This window comes from Nanorana parkeri, unplaced genomic scaffold, assembly GCF_000935625.1.
Source record: "Nanorana parkeri isolate BGI_ZX_2015 unplaced genomic scaffold, ASM93562v1 scaffold346, whole genome shotgun sequence".
Classification (NCBI taxonomy): domain Eukaryota; kingdom Metazoa; phylum Chordata; class Amphibia; order Anura; family Dicroglossidae; genus Nanorana; species Nanorana parkeri.
In genome coordinates, this window is record NW_017306614.1 from 78,206 (window position 1) to 97,044 (window position 18,839).

The window sequence follows — 18,839 nt, forward strand, 5'->3', positions numbered from 1 at the left end:
CCCGCTCAGCCCCGGCACAGACATGAACCCGCCGCTGGACGGAACTCAGAGCGGCTGCCGGGGAGCCGAGGGAGGACAGGACACCGGAGGAGGGGAGCCCGCTGCCCAGGACACCGGGCACACCCGGGACAGGGAGGAGTCTGTGGAGGAGAAGCTTCGGAACCTGACCTTCCGGAAACAGGTGTCCTACAGGTGAGGGACTGGCACCTCTGTCATGTCACACACGGGGATGGGAGATACAGGAGGGGACATTGGGACATACAGGTGACTGGAGACTGTGACATACAGATGAATGGAGACTGTGACATACAGGTGAGGGAACACTGTGACATGTGACATACAGGTGAGGAGACACAATTACATGCGACATACAGGTGAGGGGACACAGTGACATGTCACATACAGGTGAGGGTACACAGTGACATGTCACATACAGTTGAGGGGACACTGTGAAATGTGACATACAGGTGAGGGGACAATGACATGTGACATACAGGTGAGGGGACACAGTGACATGTGACATACAGGTGAGGGGACACTGTGACATGTGACATACATGTGAGGGGACACTGTGAAATGTGACATATATGTGAGGGGACACTGTGACATGTGACATAGAGGTGAGGGACACTGTGACATGTGACATACAGGTGAGGGACACTGTGATATGTGACATACAGGTGAGGGACACTGTGACATGTGACATACAGGTGAGGGACACTGTGATATGTGACATACATGTGAATATAGTAAAAATTGTAATAATCTGCGCTTTAGGAAAATATATATAATAGGTTAAAAGCTGCTACACCAAAAAGCTTCCAAGCTTGAATATAGACTGTGACATGTGGCATACAGGTGTGGAGACACTGTGATATGTGACATACGGGTTAGGGGACACTGTGATATGTGAAATACAGGTGAGGGGACACTGTGATATGTGAAATACAGGTTAGGGGACACAGTGACATGTGCCATACAGATGAGGAGACACTGTGGCAGCTGACATACAGGTGAGGGATACTGTCATATACTGGTGAGGGGACACTGACATGTGACATATAGGTGGGGAACACTGTGACATACACTTGAGGGGACAGTATGGTATACAGGTGAGGGGAACATTACATTGTTATATTCAGTGTCCCCTCACCCATATATCCCAGGTGAGGAGCAGCTGTCATATACAGGTGAGGCAACACTGTAATATGACATACGGGGAGGAGGGGCAGTGTGGTGTGACATACAGGTAAGGGAGGCAGTATAATGTACAGCTGACAAGCAGCATACAGGCGAGGGGTGAACTGTGTGTGTAGACAACAAGACATGTCATAGGGATTGAGAGGCACTGTAACGGAACATACAGGTGAGGGAACACTGATACATGACATTGTGCAATCAGTGATCACACAAGTATTTATCAGCTACAAGATGGCATACTGTTGTGGGTGAAGGGGAATATCGTCCAATCTCTGTTAATACAGGTGAAGGGATACGGTGACATGTTTCATACAGGTGAAGGGGTGCAGTGATCTGGTTCATACAGGTGAGGGGGTGCAGTGATCTGGTTCATACAGGTGAGGGGGTGCAGTGAAATTCAGATGAGGAGGATACAGTGACATGGTTCATACAGGTGAGGGGGTGCAGTGAAATTCAGATGAGGAGGATACAGTGACATGGTTCATACAGGTGAGGGGGGTACAGTGATCTGGTTCATACAGGTGAGGGGGTGCAGTGACATTCAGATGAGGAGGATACAGTGACATGGTTCATACAGGTGAGGGGGTGCAGTGACATTCAGGTAAGGAGGATACAGTGACATGTTTCATACAGATGAGGGGGCACATTGACACGTTTCGTACAGGGGAGGGGACACAGACATTAAGATAAGGAAGACGCAGTGACCTGGTTCATACAGGTGGGCGGATACAGTGACATTCAGAAAAGGAGGACGCAGTGACCTAGTTCATACAGGTGAGGAGGGGACACAGTGGCATGTTTCATACAGGGGAGGGGACACAGTGACATTCAAGTAAAGAGGATGCAGTGACATGGTTCATACAGGTGAGGAGGCACAGTGGCATGTTTCATACAGGTGGGGGGAGGGGTACAGTGACATGTCTCATACAGGTGACAGGGTGCAGGGACATGACACTGTCCTACAGGTGAGGGGCTGTCACCTCTGTCATGTCACACACAGGGATGGAAGATACAGGAGGGGACACTGTGACATACAGATGAGTGGAGGCTGTGACATACAGGTGAGGGGACACTGTGACATGTGTCATACAGGTGAGGGAACACAGTGACAGGTGAGGGGACACTGTGAAATGTGACATACAGGTGAATGGAGACTGTGCAGTGACATGGCGCTTAGCAGTGCAGGTCACACAGACATAAGCAGGGACACTGAGGGGATGCTGAGATATAAATGAGAGCTGAGGGGGTATGCTGTCATGTATCAGAGAGGTGGGAATTGTCACTTGCACCATGCAGATGACGACAATGCTATCATAGCCTGTGTATGGGAGAAGAGGCCCTGTCACCCCTGACACAGAAAAGCAGGGACCCCTGACTTCTCACGCACATTGGAGGGGCACTGTGACATCTGACATTCCAGGAGGGGCTCTGGGACGCTGACATAGGAATTGATGAGACTTTGTGACACACAGACGAGGAGATCCTTGATACAACATGACATGATACACACTGAAGGGTTGATTCTCCTCCGCACAGCACGCAGACTTTTGTCACCTGTCAGGTGTTGGGGCTGAGCGGTGTACTACACACGGATGGACATTGTCACAATGGTGTATTTGGTTGTAGTAACGCTGACGCTTGCTGCACACAAGAAGAGCTGTGACCGAAGTATCAGGTGGTACAGAGACACGTGCAATGTCTGCTATATATGTGCAGTGTGCATGGCTGGAGCTTTCCACTGGCCCTTAGAGCTGACATTTTACCGGGTCATAGAATTGTTCATTGGGTGGCACATTTTGGTGTCAGTTTGACTTTGCAATATGTCTATCTGATAAAGAGGAAATACATTGCGTGATGTGTTGTAATGATGACACATAGATTTTGTGATAATGAAGTGTACCTGTCACGTGCACCCATGAAAGCTGATGTGCGGCTTTTAAAAGCCCAGAATGTTCTCAGTGGGCCAAGAAGGGCCTGCCTTACTTTTACTGACCATCCTTGTACAGCATCATCCTTCTTCCTCTCACACCCTTTATTAATCGTTGACATCTGCTCTTTCCAGTCTGTAGCCGTCTCCCTGACAAATAGCAAACTGGACTCCATTAGGTTAATCTGGTCAGGGCAGTTGAAGGTTGTGTCATAAGATAAGAGAGAGAGAGACCATGCTCAGGTTGAGCAACAGGGCTCTGTGGCTTCTTATACCGTCTCTGCATCCAAGGCAGACATTTTGTCTGCTGAAATAGCAATCAGCTTATCACTTTTACTAGAAAACAAGGAACTGAGACTTGAGGCACAGAGGACCTTGTGCTTCAGCGATACAATGTTCCGAATGACTTGCCCCATGCACAAATGAGCGACTACGGTGCCTAAGTGACAGCTCTGCTGCTTTCTAACCGTTGTCAGATGTCTTCCGGTGACAGCGTGTAGGTGCCTCTGAAACTTTGCTCTCTTTGCTTTTGAAGGACTCGGGGAATGCCGGGCTTTATCAAAGCCTCTTCCTATCACGTTCTCCCTCGCACTAACCTGCATTGTTGATAAATTAGGACAGCCATGCTGGCAGCTGACACAGATGATGCTTCAAGCAAACACAGAGATGCCTCAGAATGCTGTAAAATGATGTGTAGGGGAGAGGAGAACAGAGAAGAGGAAGGTGCTTCCGTACCATATAGGAAGAGTCGTGGTTTCATGTAGTGTGCATTTAATAAGAGAATAGGGTTAATACGGGGATGGCGTCAGCTGTACCACAGAGTATAACTAGTGAATCATACAGGTATATTGTTACTACGCTATATAAGCAGCTCCAGGCTACGGAGGATAGCGTGGGGGAGAAGGCGTATAGGTGAGATGTGCAGAATAGATCCAGATTGTGGGGGATGTTGTCACCGAGCCCATTCAAATGGAACATGTAACTGAGACTCTGCTGGTGCCGTGTAGAAAAGCAATGGATATGTATGTGTTTTGGGGTTTTATCCCCGACTTCTCTACTTCCTGTTTCATTTTCTTATGGCGCGCCACATTCAATAAGATAAACTGCAGTGGTGGCACATTACTTGTGGCAGGTGTTTGGTAGGTGGCATAGAAATCACTCACCATGCATACTGTTAGTCAATATTTGTATTAAATTGTATTTCTACGTTTGCAATCAAATGTGAAACGTACCCCTGCACTAGATGATTCTAAAGTAGGTAGACCATAGATCCAGAAACGTACCCCGGCACTAGATGATTCTAAAGTAGGTAGACCATAGACCTAGAAACGCCCCCCCGGCACTAGATGATTCTAAAGTAGGTAGACCATAGACCCAGAAACACACCCCTGCACTAGATGATTGTAAAGTAGGTAGACCATAGACCCAGAAACGTACCCCGGCACTAGATGATTCTAAAGTAGGTAGACCATAGACCCAGAAACGCCCCCTGGCACTAGATGATTCTAAAGTAGGTAGACTATAGACCCAGAAACGCACCCCGGCACCAGATGATTCTAAAGTAGGTAGACCTTAGATCGAGAAACGCACCCTGGCACTAGATTATTCTAAAGTAGATAGACCATACACCCAGAAACGCCCCCCGGCACTAGATGATTCTAAAGTAGGTAGAGCATAGACCCAGAAACGCCCCCCGGCACTAGATGATTCTAAAGTAGGTAGAGCATAGACCCAGAAACGCCCCCCGGCACTAGATGATTCTAAAGTAGGTAGAGCATAGACCCAGAAACGCCCCCCGGCACTAGATGATTCTAAAGTAGGTAGACCATAGACCCAGAAACGCCCCCTGGCACTAGATGATTCTAAAGTAGGTAGACTATAGACCCAGAAACGCACCCCGGCACCAGATGATTCTAAAGTAGGTAGACCTTAGATCGAGAAACGCACCCTGGCACTAGATTATTCCAAAGTAGGTAGACCTTAGACCCAAAAACGCACCCGGCACTTGATTATTCTAAAGTAGGTAGACCTTAGACCCAGAAACGCACCCGGCACTAGATTATTCCAAAGTAGGTAGACCTTAGACCCAGAAACGCACGCCTAGATGATCCGGCACTTATTGCTAATTGGTTGGGCTGAAATGTTGCACATTTGGATCGGAATTTGATATTTCCCCATTGCTCCACATAAGAAGCACAATGAGCCTCTGAACCTCGGCAATATTGGAGATAATTAGGAGCCAGAACTCTTAAAGCTTTGTGATGTCATTAGCCTAATGTGTTTTTTGTTGCTGAAGCTACTTCCATTGATGTGATTGGGTTACGGAAAACCAGAATGTTTTGTTTTTCATCGGGAAAATGCTTCCTCCACAGGGAATGCTGGTCGGGGCATTAGCAATTTATATTTTACATTTTTATTTTTGTGCTGATGTGGGTTATATTACTTCTACTTTCTTAAAGCTGAATTCCGGGCAAATATTAAACACAAGGTCATGTAGCTCTGTATTCAGTAATACATCCTTACATGTATTTTTAGTACAAGCAGTGTAAGGGTCTGAATTTGACTTGGTATCAACATTTTGCAATATCTTGTACAGCAGAGCTAAATCTGGGAGAGGTAGAAGCAGTACAAGGAGCCAGTCAGTTGTGCTGCAGTGCTATCAAGGAACATGCTAATAGGAGGAGAGAGCAGAGTGACAGAGAGATGAGCTCATTAGTCCGCTGCTGTACTTTTCACTGCCTTGGTGATGGACAAGACCTGAACTGCAGCAAAGAAGTAAGTTTGCCAGCCTGGCTGTACTGTTTTCAGAACTGGATGGACAAAATACCAACACTTTGTCAAGTAAACCACGTCCAGTATATGTATTTCTTCTGTGTATTAAGCTGTTTGCACAGAGATCTTTTTTTAAAATTTTATTTCACAGAGATCTTTTTTAAGCGCGTTATTTGGTTCATAAATTGCAAAAAGGAGTTTTTTAAATTTGACTTGGTGGTAGAAAAGTCTGTTCATTCCAAAATGTTTTGGGATGTGCACTGACATCATGTTGTAATGCTAACTGCAATATTCCCATTATACCGATCCATTCATTGTCCTTCACAGCTTTTATGGTTCATGTAACCCTCTGTTTTTTGGGGTTGCTGTCAAATTGCATAATGGGCGGAATCTTTACATCTCTTTAGCACCCCAGTGGTGAGATATGTTGACCACAATTCCTAGTTCTGTCCAGCTGGGAGGGCGGGTACCAAATGATGGAATCACAGGTCACACAGTGGTCCATCTGTATGTGAATCAGATAAAGAAAGCTTGTTGCATTCCTTACCGGAGATCCCCGTATTCGGGGAAGGATGCTTGGAATGACTGCGGATGGCGCCGCCAGTTGCAAATAGTATAAGAGAAACGTCACCAGCACACCAAATTCCTTAAGGCCCCATTCACACGGGAATCGGCCGACGCGTACAGCTCCATGCTTCGTGCACGGTCGTATCAGGCAGCTCACAGGAAGGACAGGTACTGTATGTGATTAGTACGCAGCTCCTGTCCTCTATAGGAAAGACAGGATCCATCCTGTCAGTGCACGAGTATGCTCACTCGCACGGACGTGCAGGGCAGGTAAGCGTAGGGCGGTATACGGCCGCATTGTCCCATAGAGAAGGATGGGGGCTGCGTACTAATCACACGCAGCACCTGTCCTTCCCGGGAGCTGCCCGATATGGCTGTGCACGCAGCACGGAGCTGTACGTGCCGGCCGATTCCCGTGTGAATGGGACCTAAAGGATCATCAATCATAGATTTATTGGAAACTCATGTCAAGTGCCTGATGAAGGGACCCTGCGTGGCCCGGAAAGCGCTTGTGTATTCAACATGAGTTTCCAATAAATCTACGATTGATGATCCTTTAAGGAATTTTGTGTGCTGGTGACGTTTCTCTTGTACCATCTGCAATGTGGACTCAACAAATTGGGCTGCACAAGCTGAGAAGAGGACAACATTGGTTGAGGTCTTGTGGGAAAGGTCAGGGACACAATTTCCAATGGCAGGGGTGGGAAAACTCCAGCCCACCAGCTGTGGTGGAACTACAAATCCCATGAGGCATTGCAAGATTCTCACAGCCACGACATCCAGAGACAGATGCATCATGGGATTTGTAGTTTTACCACAGCTGGGAGGCTGGAGTTCGCCACTAGAGAGACATAAAGAGATTAATTGGCCAACATACTGATGTATCTGTTTTGGTTGTACCGTATAAAAGTTTGGCCATTTACATTTCACGTTGTTTATTACTGTGTTGTGGTGCCATTCATTTTGAATGGTACCCAAACGCACTCGGGCAGTGCACATGCATTGCAGTGTGCTGCGGTGCCTATTTGTGAAATGTTCGATTTTCTGAACGTTTTGGTGCGTTAGTACCCGTTATTTTCGATGGGCCGCCTTAACACAACACACATTAACCCGTGTTATGTTCGCACACGTGATTTAACACACCACAAACATGTAAACGGGCCCGCCATTCCATTTCTAAATGAATTGTTTAGACTTTGTCTGTTTGAAGGTCAGTAACCATCAAATTAGCAGTTTGCTTCTTGGGACTGCCAAGGGCAAAGTAAAAGATTACCACTTCAACTTTCATACCGTTCAAAGGACTGGAGATGCGATGGAAACAAGTAAAGCCACGGTCTGATGTTCACGGCTATCATAGCTGGTGTTTGTCTGAGTAATATGAAAAGGGAAGTGTTTCTCTGAATGTGTAGCAGAGAGTGACTGATACTCATGCTAACTGACTTGTATGACACCAAAGCACTTTATAGATTGATCATCACTTATATGTGGTTGGTCTGTGATGTCATTGCAGCTTTGTAATGAGTCTTGTATTATATTCCAATGAGAGCCCATAGTAAATACGGTGGGGCAGATTCCACTGTCTGCAGTGCAGTGTATCCTTGTATAGTGGGTATTATTTAAGAGGTAATAAACCGCCAACATGCAATTAAAATAGTAGCCCCCACAAGAGGGGGTTTGTTATGATGTGTTAGTATGCGCAGCATATTAGCACATTATGGTAGACCTATGTTGCAGGTGATCTCCACCAGCACTCTCATGTCAGAGCTGTCCTCCATCGCTGGTGCTTTCATCTTCTCCTGTTCTTCTTCTGAGTTCTGTCTTCAGCCTCTTGATTGGCCGAGATAATGTAACTTCCGCTCATGTGCATGGAAGTTACTTTATTTCGGCACAGAATTTTGCTGAGATTGCGCATGAGCAGCTCAGTGTATACAAACGCTGACAGGCAGGGAGGAGCAGTTATGACAGAACAGGCATACAGAGTCTCTTCTGTCATACAAACCCTACTTTATTTTTTTTCTTCCCCCTCTTTCTTCTTTTCCTTTCCCCCTTTCCCACATTCAAGTTGATAAGAAGTGCTTTTGGAGAAGTGGAATATTCATTGCTTGGGTTTGTTTTTCCATTTTACTTTGTATTATACAGTATATAATATGTTAATATAAAATGTAATGAGTAAAAAGAATAAAAATCCTACCTGTCAACGCTTTTCTGTTAATGAGTTTACCTCTACCTTAACAACCATGCAGAAGAATATCTGGTCAACACTGAATGGCTTGGGTACATTTCTAAAAATGGGAGGAGAGTACATTGTTGTCTCACCCTTAGGCCCCTTTCACACGGCCAGTCCGATGGGGTCTGCCTGTCAGTTTTTTAAGGCGGACTCAATCAGATGCCCAATGCTAGTCTATGGGCAGCCGGGTCTAAACGGACAGGTGTCCTGTTTTCACCTGGTTACCCCTGACTCTGGCCCCTTGTGGAAAAACAAAAAGATCAGAATTCTTTTTCAGTGGAACTGATCATGCTGGATCGGGGGGTAATCAGATGTAATTGGACACATGTCCTTTTCCATTCAATCCCTATAGTCTAACATGGGGTCCATTCATTTCAGCGATGACATCCGATTTGTACAGCTCCGATCAAGAGGTGATTGAAAAAAGACACATGTCCATCGAGTTCAACCTATAGAGATGTGAAAAAAAAAAGAAAAGCCTAAACAGAACACTATGCCCCCAATTACCCCCTGTTGAGCCAGAGGAAGGCAAAAAAAACCCCTATAAAGCATGGTTCAATTTTCTCCAATAGGGGGAAAAATTCCTTCCTGATCCCATAAGGCAATCGGATATTCCCTGGATCAACAATCTCTGGTGCTTAATATACCTAGAAGAACTCAATATCCAGTAATATTCTGTGCATTCTGTGCAACAATTAACTGAGCTAGCTAGAACTAGCTAAACAGTGAACTACTGGCATATACTTGCCTACAGCCGCTTACAGCCATTAATTTCTATGTGTGGCTGTATGCAGCACCTGTGGTTCCTGAGCCTGAATTTTACATTGTATGATCCCAGGCGCCTGTGTGCATGAGCCCTAGTGAGAAGACATCTCTCTTCCAGAGCTCTGGGCAGCAGTAAAACTAAAGCAAAACTAGCCACCATTCCATAAACACCATGGGCTTCATTTTTAATGGATGCCGTTCGCATGGCACCAGCACCCCATAATGACGCTTAGGAGTATAGGAAAGTTTTATAAATGGAGCCCTATGAATTAAAGATAGGTGCTAGTAGCATGTATTTGTGGAAGCCACACACTGCCCCATCACTGCTCCTCTGTATAATGTGCTCCCCAATCTAGCGGAGTTCCCAGTAGTAAGAGACTGATAGGGGTTGTAATCCTTCCTCACTTTATCAAAAACTGAAGAAAAAAAATTGTGCCATAACAATGGAATTACATTGGGGGTCCGCTGCTCTCATTTACTTATTTATAACTATTCATTCTTTAACCCTTAGTTACCCGGTGGGAAATTGCATGGTGCTCCATTTAATTGCTATGTTCACTCTCTTGTGACGAGGTTAGCATCAAGGGAAGGGAAACAGCTGTGTGCCGGGATCAGTAAAAATAACACACACTTTGTTATTATAAAAGTGTGAGTTTTGCCTGTTGCCTCTGCGCACGCCGCACTGCCGGAGCCTTGACATGCACACCCTGCTATTACCGCTGCTCTACACATGTAATTCACGTCTGAAAGGACTTTGCAGTGGTCATAGGCTAGGTCAGCTTTACGCACATCTCAGCCTCTCCAGAGATGCACATCGCAGCCCCCTTCACTGCCAGCGTGCCGAGAATCTTAAGCTACGGAATACGTGGGATGCCGTTTTATCCCATAAAAGGAGATGCGTCTATAAATAGCGTTCGGGCGTTCTATATTTAGCTCCGGTTATCTTATAGAAACATCTGATAATCTCAGTAAATACAGCTTGACTTTAGATTTTACTCTCTTCCTTCTCCATCCCGGTCTCACGTTTGCAGGCATCTGGTTGGTTGATTTTTTTTATTGCGGGGTGGCCAGGAAAATAAAACATCGCTTGGCACTGGTTGGGCCTGACTGTTGGATCATTTATTATTTTATTCCTGTTCTCAAAATCATTCTTTCATATATAATGCAGCATCTCATTAAACTGCATACCGCACAATAGGCTATATATGTCTACAGGAATTTGGGGAACGGAATTCATTTAAGAGATAGAGGATATATTATTTTGATACACGAAAGAATATTAAAGGATAATTCCACCTTTTGAACCCACATTTAGGGTTTAACATGAAACATGGACACATTCCGCAGCCTCCCACCCCCAAACCGCCCTCCTCTTCTATCTTGTTTTTTTTTTTAATATATATTCAGCATGGCTCTGCCCACACAGCTGCTTAATTAATTCACAGATCCATCCGCAGGGTCTGTGGATGAAAAAATCAGCGGCAGAGAGACTCGTAGTTCTCAATGGAGCCAGGGGTGTCCCTACGCTTTTCAGCGCCTGAGGGAGGGGGATCCCCCCATCCTCCCCGGTTGCTGGCGGTGCAGTGCATGTTACCTCTGCAGGAGCCTGTAATCAATGGACCACAAGTGCAGTGATGTCACTGCACTTGTGCTCCATTCAGGGTTGTCCCTATTATGAGGCAGCCTGAAGCGGTTGCCTCAGGCTGTATCTCACAGGGTCGCGTGGGGGGCTGCCGCCCCATTTCTGACCAGAACATTCTAGGTTGGTAAGAGCTCGTAGCTACTGTGTTACTCTGGGCGGTTATCTGCCCGGCCCACTGAAGTCACTGGTTGCCAGGAGCTGGGCGGGATGCCAGCCAGAGCATCCTGCTTAGCTACTGGCAACCATGGTCATCAGTGAGCTGGACGAGACACCGGCAGCCCACCACACGACCCAATGAGATGCCGTCTGTGCGAATTTACGTCACTGCACTTGAGGTCCACTGATTACAAGCTTCTGCAGACTATTTCTCCAGATCTGGACCAAGGGATAGACCTTCTGTTATGGGGCTGGGGGAATAGTCTGCAGCAGCCTGTGCATTGCACCCATGATCCACTGATCATGGTTGCAACACTTTGCAGGCTTCAATGCAAAAAATGTACAAATGCACATAGTTTTTTTTCCACAAAAGGGCTTTTAAACAAATGATTAAATGTTTATGTAAGGCAGACAACACTTTTGGAATTAGCACTTTTTTCGATTTTAGCACAATGTAAAAGTGGCACTCTGTCAGTTTTAGCACATTTTGAGGTTAGCAGTTTAATAGGGCACCGCATTATATATGAAATACTATCTGATAAAGTTTATCTAAACCTTAAAACAAAACATACACTGTATTTGACCTGATCACTCACAGGACCTCAGACCGCTGGAATGGAGGAGTAAAGGGGCTGCAGGTTCAGGTGACTAAATCTTTTTTATTTTCATCTGCTGTAGGTCATTAGCAGGTCAGGGGACCTGGTGGGGTGGTATGTGAAGGAAACAGAGGAGATATAGACATTTGCAGCAATATGATGGCCTCTGTAAGCAGGAATCAGACATTGAGTTTATTTTGTATATATAAGAGATAGTAATGGGTTGGCTGAGAGCTGCAGGTCATTAGTCGGTCAGAAGACCTGGTGGGGTGGTATGTGAAGATTAAGCTGGCCATACACCTTACAATTATCTGCAGATTTTCTATAGTCAGATCTACGCTAAACTGCGTGGATAGAGGAATCTCCCACTGGAACAAGCTTCAGTATCTTGCTAGTCGGCCCCGCTGGCTCTCAAAACACCTGAACAATGCCTGCATCTAATCAGACTGTTCAGGTATTTTGGGAGCCAGCGGGGCCGACTAGCAAGGTACTGAAGCTTGGTCCAGTTGTAGATTACTCCATCCACACAGTTAAGTGTAGATGGAGGAATCTGTTGCACCTTTTCCATCTGACCATAGAAAATCTGCAGATAATTGTAAGGTGTATGGGCACCTTAACAGGAGAGATGCTGTATAGACATTTGCAGCGCTATGATGGCCTGTGTAAGCAGGAAACAGAAACTGAGTTTATTTTGTATCTATAAGAGATAGTAATGGATTGGTTGAGAGCTGTAGGTCATTAGCAGGTCATTAGCCGGTCAGAAGACCTGGTGGGGTGGTATGTGAATATAGCAGAGGAGATATAGACATTTGCAGTGTTATGCTGACCTGTGTAAGCAGGAATCACAAATTGAGTTTTATTTTTGTATATAAGCTGAGGTTGGCAGGGTGATGTTTGATGTTGCTTCTGGTATTATGTTGCAGGAATGAATTCAGTGATCTGTGGCAATTTGTCGTGATGCTGTTCACGTAGTCTATGAGTGGTATGAACTGGAATACCTGGGAGAATTCTCTAATTACCTGTGTGTGTGTGTGTGTGTGTGTGTGTGATTCTGCTCACCCTAGCCTAGAGAACGCTCTAATTTTCTTACCTTGGCGCTCAGGCTCTCTGAAGACGTCAGGGAATTGGATTTTATTTCCCCGCACCCTAGAGGGTACCCTAATTGTCTCTGTAATAGGGACGTGTGCACTAATGTACTCTAATTTACCAGAGTTATTTTATGTTTTTATTTAATTTAGGATTAATAATGGAATCTCTGCTGCTTATTAACCTTTAGCTGTTTACAGTGGTCTAATGTACCATGTTTAACCCCTTCATGACCAAGGCCTTGTTTTCATTTTTGTGCACATGTTATAATCCACATTTTAGGCCTGAAAATTACTTCAAACCCCCAAACATATATTTTCTGAAAGCCAAGACCCTATAGAATAAAATGGTGGCAGTTGTACATTTTTATGTTGCACGATATCAGCGCAACTCATTATCACACCCCCAAATTTTATGATAAATGCACTTAAATGGCCCAAAACACAATAAAATACAATTTTTTTAAACTAAAATATAAAAGATGAGGTTACAACAAGTAAATAGATACCCAACATGCCCAGGTAAAAAATTGTGTGTGCCTGTGAAACTGCGACAATGTTCAGTACCCCCAAAAAGTCCATAGACGCTTTAAAAGCCCCCACAGATCATCAGTTTAGAGATGCACATAAATATTAGCCTTAGAATTATTGTTCTCACTCCAGCATGCGTGGCTATACCCAGCATGTGTAGCGCGATCGTCGTTTTCATATGTAGGCGCACCCGACGCGCTCTTACGTGAAGATGCACGTGCTTGCGGGCGGGGGACTTAAAAAACATTTTTACAATTTTTTTTTACTTTAAATGCTATCACATAGGTGGGCTTACAAGCCCCCCATGTGATAGCACATTGGTGGTGACAGGTACTCTGTAAGGTGATGCTGGGGGTCCAAAAGACCCTCAAAGTCACCTTTACACTCTAAATAAGCTATTGAAGTGCAGATCAATAACTTATTGCTGGGCTTCAGGAGCCCAGCACTGACAGCTATAGGACCGGAAGTGATGTAATCTGCATCGCTCCCAGTTCCATAGTACAAGGAGGAGATCGGTGAACGGAGGTTTCCACTTTCTATTACTTTATGGGATCACATAGATGATCGATTTTGGCCGTAGTGACAAAAGAAAATATCTAAGGTTCGGATCCAAGATGGAATCTAAGATCTTGAACAAACAAAATTCTAACAGTGAATGTGGTTTTCGTTCGGGAAACTCCATTCATTTGAGAATCGAATGTTAAATTAGAATGACGTTTTGTTCAACATTCAACAGGTGTCTAAGGGCATTATCGGGTGGTAAAGAAAGATCTTTAAGCTGGCCATACACTGTTTTGTTTTTTTCATTCATCGAAAAAAAATATTACAGATTCCTCCATCAGCTCCTCCGAGCATCTCCCGCTGTATTCATTGTGTTCTGACAGTGGCTGACTGCCGTTGTCAGAATATTGGAACAGAGCCGGCAGCTCATTGGCTGCCGGCTATGTCCCTCGAAGATTTTCCGACCGGCTCCTTCAATCAGCTGATCGAGGGATACTGGCCGAAAGGGTGCTGATAGCGGCACCCACTGTGCGAAATTCACATAGTGCCATCTTTAGTCTTTTAAACTCCCAGAGTTCTTTAAACCCTGCAAGTGTGGTGCCCTAAAGTGCAGTTCATTGTGAATCACACCCCAACACACTGTACAGCAGTGAGCAATGTACCCGCACTACCGTACTACTACGCACCATAACGCACATGCCTTGCATTGTAATGCACATTGGTGCCAACAAAATGCACATTAACACTACTGTGTGAATCCGGCCAAACACTTTTAGTGTCCGGGTATTGAAATAAAAGAAGTAGTCATCTTTGTAGTCTGTGGGGTCCTCTAGTTCCATTGTGCTTGGACTAGTACTGCAGCACCAACCACCGAGCTGTCATAGTTTTCTATCCACTGAAGGGTGAAGTGTAAATGTGAATTATACATAACACCTCAATCTACTGTACACTCACCGGCCACTTTATTATGTACACCTTGCTAGTCCTGGGTTGGACCCCCTTTCGCCTTCAGAACTGCCATAATTCTTCGTGGCCTAGATTCAACAAGGTGCTGGAAACATTCCTCAGAGATTTGGGTCCATATTGACATGATAGCATCACGCAGTTGCTCCAGATTTATCGGCTGGACATCCATGATGCAAATCTCCCGTTCCAGCACATCCCATAAGTGCTCTATTGGATTGGGATCTGGTGACTGTGGAGGCCATTGGAGTTCAGTGAACTCATTGTCATGTTTGAAATGATGTGAGCTTTGTGACATGGTGCGTTATCCTGCTGGAAGTACTTATCAGAAGATGGGTACACTGTGGTCATAAAGGGATGGACATGGTCAGCAACAATACTTTAGGTAGGCTGTGGCGTTTAAACGATGCTCAATTGGTACTAAGGGGCCCAAAGTGTGCCAAGAAAATATCCCCCACACCATCACACTACCACCAGCCTGGATACAAGCCCAGATGCATCCATGCTTTCATGTTGTTTACACCAAATTCTGACCTTACTATCTGAATGTTGCAGTTGAAATCGAGACTCATCAGACCAGGCAACGTTTTTCCAATCTTCTATTGTACAATGTTGGTGAGCCTGTGCGAATTGTAGCCTCCATTTCCTGTTCTTAGCTGACAGGAGTGGCACCCGGTGTGGTCTTTTGCTGCTGTAGCTCATCTGATTCAAGGATCATTGTGTTGTGCGTTCAGAGATGATATTCTACATACCTCGGATGTAACGAGTGATTATTTGAGTTACTGCTGCCTTTCTATCATCTCAAACCAGTCAGCCCATTCTCCTCTGACCTCAACAAGGTATTTTCATCCACACGACTGCCGCTTACTGGATATTTTCTCTTTTTCGGACCATTCTCTGTTAACCCGAGAGATGGCTGTGTGTGAAAATCCCAGTAGATCAGCCCGTCTGGCACCAACAACTATGCCACGTTCAACATCATTTAACTCCTCTTTCTTCCCCATTCTGATGCTCTGTTTGAACTTCCGCAAGTCGTCTTCACCACGTCTAGCTGCCTAAATGCATTGAGTTGCTGCCATGTGATTGGCTGATTAGCCAGTTGTGTTACCAAGCAATTGAACAGGTGTACCTAATAAAGTGGCTGGTGAGTGTATATCTTAACTTTATCCTTCCAGTCTGATGATGTAACTCTGTAGGTGCGGCTTTTACTCCAGCAGGGCTGTGATTGATTGCTTGATGGATCGACTGAATAACTGATTGCTGGTCGACTGATCGACTGACTAATCATTAAGATGATACACTGCAATTACAACCCTGGGGTTTGTGATTGGATTTCAAATAATGAAAGCAGTATGAAAGTCATACACCAATCACATATAAAAGAAACGGTTAATGCAGCTCTGTATTCATCATTATTTCATTAACTGTATTTTTAATGCAAGCAGTGTAAGTATTTGAATTTGACCTGGTTTCAGTCTCTTGCAGTCCCTGTAAAGCAGAACTCAGAATGGGAGAAGGAGAAACAGCATGAGGTGCCAGTCAGGTGTGCTGCAGTACTTGTAGTATAACAAGCAACATGCTGATAGGAGTAAAGAGCAGAGTGACAGAGAGATCATCAGTCTGCTGCTTCTCTTTTCACCAGTCCAGTCACAGGCTGGAAGAGAGACAAGATTTCTAATAGTAACTGCAGCAGCAGAGATAAAAAAAAAACAGTTCTACTGCCCTGCCAGGCAGGGCTGCGTTCTGTGGCAGAGAGGTGTAAATCTCAGAAAGGATGGACAGAAACACAAATCCTTAGGCTGGTGGAACAGCTCCCATATATGTACTATTTATATATAAATTGTTTCTATGATTGTTGGAATCACCTTACCAGTCATGCGTAGTCTGCTGTGGTGCAGGTGACCTAATCCTTGGGTGCTGGCTTAGGGTTTCCCTTTAAATAAACAAAGAATGAAATGATCAGATAAGCAATAAATCTAACAATCGGGAGGAAAAGGGACTTTCGGCCAGGAAAAAATATTATACCAGCGGAACTCCAAACAGCAGCTAAATCCACGTAGTAAACTGGTCTGCCTGCCAAAGAATTTGTAATGGTGTTCAGCCAGTCGTGTGATTCACAGTTGTGCATAGTGCATAGCCAGGAATATGATTCCACCCTTTCCGGGTTAAGCTAGTCCAGTGAATTATAATCTGCAATTGAAAGGACCTGTCTATGGGTAGGGGGTGTCTCTGTAATCAATTGACAACCTAAGTGACTTGAATATAGAGGACTGGACAGATGTGTGTCATCCACTGGGGTTAGATCTCCATCCATATTACATCTGCTGTATGTGCTCCACTCACTGCTAATGTCCTCTGAGCCTGGCGTCACTCCCAAGACATCTCTGTGCTAATGCCAAATAATACTGCACCCTTGTTACCCCAGTCAGCACCCAGAATCAGTCCTTCACTTGCTGAGGTTCCTCTTCACACCACACCTCCTTACAACTGTGATTCCCTTTATTACACAAGGCAAGGACAAAATATTATTAACCCTTGTAGTAGTGCTGCCCCCGCACTGTGAGGGTTAACTGCTCGTTTGCGTCTAGGGCTGAAAATAAAAAAGTTATACTCACCCGATCCTTGGAGCTGGCAGCGCTCCCTCCAGCCTCTCCCTTTCTCTGCTGAAACGATGGAATGTCCCTCTGTGTCCTCATGTCCTGTATTGGATGTGATGACTCGAGGATTTTTAGACCGATGCAGCGGAGGGGCAGAGATGCCGAAAGGATCGTTCTAACATCGAGCTGGTTCAGAGAATCGGATGAGTATAACTTTGTTATTTTCAGTCCTAGACACAAACGAGCAGTTAACCCTTGCAGTGCAGGGGTAGCCCCAGTGGAAGGGTTAATAATATGTTTTAGCTGGAGTTCTGCTATTAATTCCATTGATATATGTACTAAGGAGCCCTCTATCTGTGGCCAACAGGGCATTTGTCTTTTGCTGCCGCTGCTCATCCCATGTGGTAAGGAATCTCCATTAAAATAAGCACATTCACTCATAATGTGCATTGCAATTAACCCCCCCCCCCTCCCTCCCCCGTGGGGGTTGTGCAGGACAAGACCTGTAATAGTAACTGCAGCAGAGGAAAAAACAGATTGCCGGCGGGGCAGACTGTCAAAATACAATAGCTGCAGCAGGTTGATTCATTCAATACTTTAAAGATAAATAACAACAAAGGCACCTTTAGAAATGTTTAGTAATGACAATCTACAAACACATACTTCTAGATAATTACTTCCTGGAAGTCTGGCACATGTGACCAGAACATGTGACCATACACATCATCTCTGCGTGAAAAATTCTTTTTCCTGTGATCTCACAAGATTTTGCAGGTTACAAATGAGATTTCCCAGGAAGGCACTGGTGATGAAGCCTTCCCAGGATGCATCTGTAAAGCCCAGGGCTACATCCACAGTGCCTCACTCAACCAGGAAGTTGAAAAGTGTAAAAAAAGTAAAGGCAAAAATAGTTTATTTAACTAATAAATGTAAGATGATTTAAGAGCTGCACGCTGATGTGATTTTTAGTGAAAGGGGGAAAAGGTCCGATTTAAGTCTATCCCAATCTTTCTGTTCTGAAAAAAACTGATATTCGCATTGCATCTTCTCATGGCATAAGTGGCGCCATCACGAGGGTTATTGTTATACAAAGGAGGACAGGCTTGGCATGTTTTCTTGCAAGTTAGCTGCAAACCAAGCTGACAATAGCAACTATCATAACGGGATTCCTACAGCCGTCCATAGTAGTGAGCTGCAGACCTGACGCTGTCCATGGTGCTGAAATCTGCTAAAACAGGCAAAATGCATTCCTCTGTACACTGATTTATATTCAGTATCTTCTCTATGGGGAATAGTTCAGTTTAGAAAGT

At 44.9% G+C, this 18,839-nt stretch overlaps 1 protein-coding gene and 1 long non-coding RNA gene across 3 annotated transcripts in view; both read left to right on the forward strand.

Annotated features, from left to right (window-relative positions):
• The first annotated feature begins 6 nt into the window (after positions 1-6).
• Positions 7-18,839, forward strand: part of DGKI (diacylglycerol kinase iota) — a 260,009-nt gene continuing 241,176 nt past the window's right edge. For both annotated transcript variants that reach the window (XM_018558566.1, XM_018558568.1), the window contains exon 1: positions 7-192. In XM_018558566.1, coding sequence (XP_018414068.1) covers positions 23-192 — 170 coding nt within the window. In that variant the 5' untranslated portion in view covers positions 7-22. The remainder of the gene's footprint in view (positions 193-18,839) is intronic.
• On the forward strand, positions 272-2,346 carry LOC108788728. The gene is made up of 3 exons (XR_001941356.1): positions 272-343; positions 375-740; positions 2,238-2,346. It is a non-coding gene; the product is annotated as an uncharacterized LOC108788728 (long non-coding RNA).